At 45.5% G+C, this 3,773-nt stretch overlaps 1 protein-coding gene across 1 annotated transcript in view; it reads left to right on the top strand.

The window, feature by feature from the left end:
- The window catches only part of LOC119440529 (uncharacterized), a 58,726-nt gene extending 55,883 nt beyond the window's left edge, over positions 1 to 2,843 (top strand). The window contains exon 5 of the mRNA XM_049661056.1: positions 2,777 to 2,843. Within this exon, the coding sequence (XP_049517013.1) occupies positions 2,777 to 2,843 (67 nt within the window). The remainder of the gene's footprint in view (positions 1 to 2,776) is intronic.
- Positions 2,844 to 3,773: the final 930 nt, after the last annotated feature.

The raw sequence follows: 3,773 nt of genomic DNA on the forward strand, positions 1-3,773 counted from the left end.
GTGCCTTTTGCTGTGTCCGTTCAGCAGTGGCCAAGGCACTTTATCTCTCGATAAATCAAAATATTATCTTTGCAAGGCCAGCTACTAGGCTGCCATTATCTCCTCAGACAGCCTGAAGTGCCTCACGGCCATCAAGGCAGGAGTGAAAAAAACAACAATGTGTGGCAGACAAAATGTTATTCGTGGAAATCTCATACATTTATATACTATTACACTGACTGAAAAAGAAAGTGGCTTTGCAATATAGTCTGGATGTACTTTTTCTCAGTCAGGAGCAATAAGCCATTTGCCGAGTCCTGCACAAGCACTGTGTACAACTACCCACGGATTGAAGCTTGCTGCCTGTGTGTGTGGCGCAGTGGACCAGAGTAACCCATGAAATAGTTTAAGCCTCCAATACACAAACTGTCACTCTTAAGAAATGGTCTTTTTCATAATATTTTAATACAGTCCCTAGTTTAGTACAGGTTTTCGTATGATGTTTTGGTTTTTTCTACAGAATGATGCTGTGGCTTGTTAGCAACTGGTGTTTTGACGTGCCACTCTCTTTTATTGCTATAAAGAACTGTTCAAAAATTTCCATTGTAACTAAAGTTTGGAGACAGTGCCTGTCAGCTCATCTTTTAATCTGTTTTTCATTTCATCAGTGCAATTACACCAAACATTACCTACAAAAATATCATTACTCAGAATCACAAAAGTACACACCTGTGCAATGATTCTGCTGAGATCCTTGGAGTGGTCAGCCACACAATGCAGCACAGGTAGAATGACATCCTGACTTAAAACAAAATAATAAGAATTGTAAGTTGAACATAAAAGAATTTATTCTGTGAGGCTTTTAGCATGTATACTATTCACCCTATTTGGTAATTTTGCATAACACTTTGCATAATAATTGAGCAAGGTAAATCAATGTCTGGCCCTGGGACTGTCAGCCAGTGCTACTCATGGCATAGTGGCATAGATGGCACAGTGTTTCAAGTGCAGCTTTTGCGGGGTACATGAATTCAAAAAAGCTTCGGTCCACATAATACATGAAACCTGCAGTTAGAAGGATTTGTAACAGCCAACACCAAAGCCACGAGTGGCACTACCTAACGCTTCCAGTGCCAGACTTAGTACACACACAAAAATGCACAACAAAGTGAACAGGAGGAAGAGCTGCTGCTGTACATCAATAAAAGATTGCATGCATCATGCAGATGTGAATACAGCTCCCATCAGCAGCGAGTTGTCCCTTGGTCTACTTCACTTCCCTTCTATTCACTTCACTTTACTTTTCTTGTCATCACTGTCTGTTGGAGCCATATAGTTGTGACGAGCAAAAATCAAGCACCTCAGTTCCTATTCTTATCTGACATGCTGTAAAGCCATCCAACTCTTAATGATACTTTAATCATTTTGTTTGAACAATATTTTTCTCTTTCCTTCACTACACCTTAGTGCACTGCTAAGAAATTCTAGACAATGCTTTACAGAAAAAGTTATATCCACACAATGACACATCTGAATAAAACTGCACAGTCTATGACTTCAAGATGTGTACATATACTAGTAGCGCACCCAGGATCTCTGCCAGGGGGGGGGGGGGTGACATTTGGCCTTAGTTTACCAATACCATCTAAACAACACTAATTTCAATTTCTTCACGGGAAATTGTCAAAACATGCGCTTTTTGCGCAAGTTTGCGAGTGTGCAGGCGATTGCGCGTCTTACATCTTAGTTCCAGTACTTCAAGGCGCAAAGAAAGACAAGGGGTTAAACAAAAGGGGGGGGTGTTAACTCAGCCTCAGGGGGGTTACAACCCCCGAAACTACCCCCCCCCCCCACGGCAGTGCGCCCCTGACATATACACTTTATGCATGTCTACAATGAAAATACAAGTGACTGTTCTAATACGCACACTTTGCATACTGCATAACAGTCACCTGGTTCCAAAGTATTTTTTGTTGTCACACAAAGGACGGCTACAATCATAAATTCAATTCTGGCAGTGACTCAAGACACCCCCAAAACCTTCAGAGTGCAATCAACGAAAATTTTCGAATTTAGAGCTGATGGGCATAAATAAGGCATTAGCTTTATAATGCTGAATAATCAACGGTTGCCGTACATGGCGGTAAAAGGCCATGCTCCTGAAACATAGTCTAGCGGGCATCGTCATCTTCATAGGTAACCTTTTATTTATGGCGTGCTCAGGTGCATGTGCATGCACATGTGACTCGTGCCTAGTGCTGCGTGCAGCAAGGTTAGAAAAATAGAAGAATAAAATATAGCTTATTCTGCTCCTGCCTTTGGCCTGAATGGTTCCTTGTTCTTTCGCTCACCGACTCACGCATTGTTATGGTGCGTGAGTCGGTGAGCGACTCCACATGGTTCCCAAGCGTCACCCTGGGGATTGGCGCCTGTGCGGCGATTACCGTGCCTTCAACAAGCGCACCGTCCCTGATCGCTATCCCCTCCCCTGCATTTACGACTTCTCTGCCAACCTAGCGGGAGCAGTGACATTCAGCAAGATAGATTTGGTAAAGGCCTACCCCCAGATTCCGGTTGAGCCAGCGGACATCCCCAAAACTGCAATTGTGACACCATTCGTGCTTTTCGAGTACATTTGCATACCGTTCGGGTTAATAAACGCTGCTCAGACATTCCAGAGGTTCATCAACGAGGTAACCCGGCGACTCCCCTTAGTATTTGCAGATCTCGACAACCTCCTGGTGGCTAGCGTTTCCCCCGAACAGCATTGCTACCATTTGCGCCTGCTATTTTCTAGGTGTCAGGAACACGGCTTTCTCATCAACGCCACAAAGTGCATCTTCGGTGTTGACGACATTGACTAGGACACCGTGTGACTGGCGAGGGAATCAGACCGTTGTAAAAGAAGGTCCAAGCCTTGCGCGACTTTCCTCGCCCAACATCAATCCAAAAGCTCTACGAGTTCCTTGGCTGCTCAACTTCCACTGCCGTTTTCTTCCCAACATCACCCGCATTATCATACCATTCACCGACCTTCTCAAGACCACGAAAGCTCTGTCCTCCCCACTGAATTGGACGTCTGACGCCGAAGTGTCCTTCCAAGCTGCCAAAAACGCATTGATGGATGCCACACTGCTAGTACATCCTCTGTATGTTGCACAAATGCGTCTCATCACCGATGCTTTTAGTACGGCTGTCGGCGCGGTGTTACAACAGTTCCAGCGCAACTCCTGGTACCCACTCGAGTTTTTCTCGTAGAAACTGAAACCTGCAGAAACGCGATAAAGCACGTTAGGTCGTGAGCTGCTGGGGGTTTACTTAGGCATTCGACATTTCCGACACCGGCTGGAAGGTTCAAGCTTTCACGTCCTCATGGACCACAAGCCTCTGACATTCACTTTTTGCGGTAACCACAACACTCATCCACAACCACAACACTCTTTCAAGGAAGACCTCGGCTGCACAACTACGGAGTTGGTCTATGGCACAACGTTGCGTTTCCCTGGTGAATTTTTTGCGCCAGCTACTGTCACCACGCCCGATCATGACAGTTATGTTCAACAGCTCCGCTTCCTCTTTTCACGCCTGCGTCCTTGCCCTAGCCGGGATGCATCGTCGACTGGCATTTTTGTCAGCAAGGACATGCCTACAGCGAGCCACATTTTCGTCCAGCGTTAAGGCATCGAACCATCCCTTACGCCTTTCTACGACGGCCATTTCAAGGTGCTCAGCCGGACAGAAAAAACTCACCATCAAGCTCAATGGACATGAAGAAGTTGTGGCTATAGACAAAG

The sequence above is a fragment of the Dermacentor silvarum genome, chromosome 1 (assembly GCF_013339745.2).
Source record: "Dermacentor silvarum isolate Dsil-2018 chromosome 1, BIME_Dsil_1.4, whole genome shotgun sequence".
In the NCBI taxonomy this organism is placed as follows: domain Eukaryota; kingdom Metazoa; phylum Arthropoda; class Arachnida; order Ixodida; family Ixodidae; genus Dermacentor; species Dermacentor silvarum.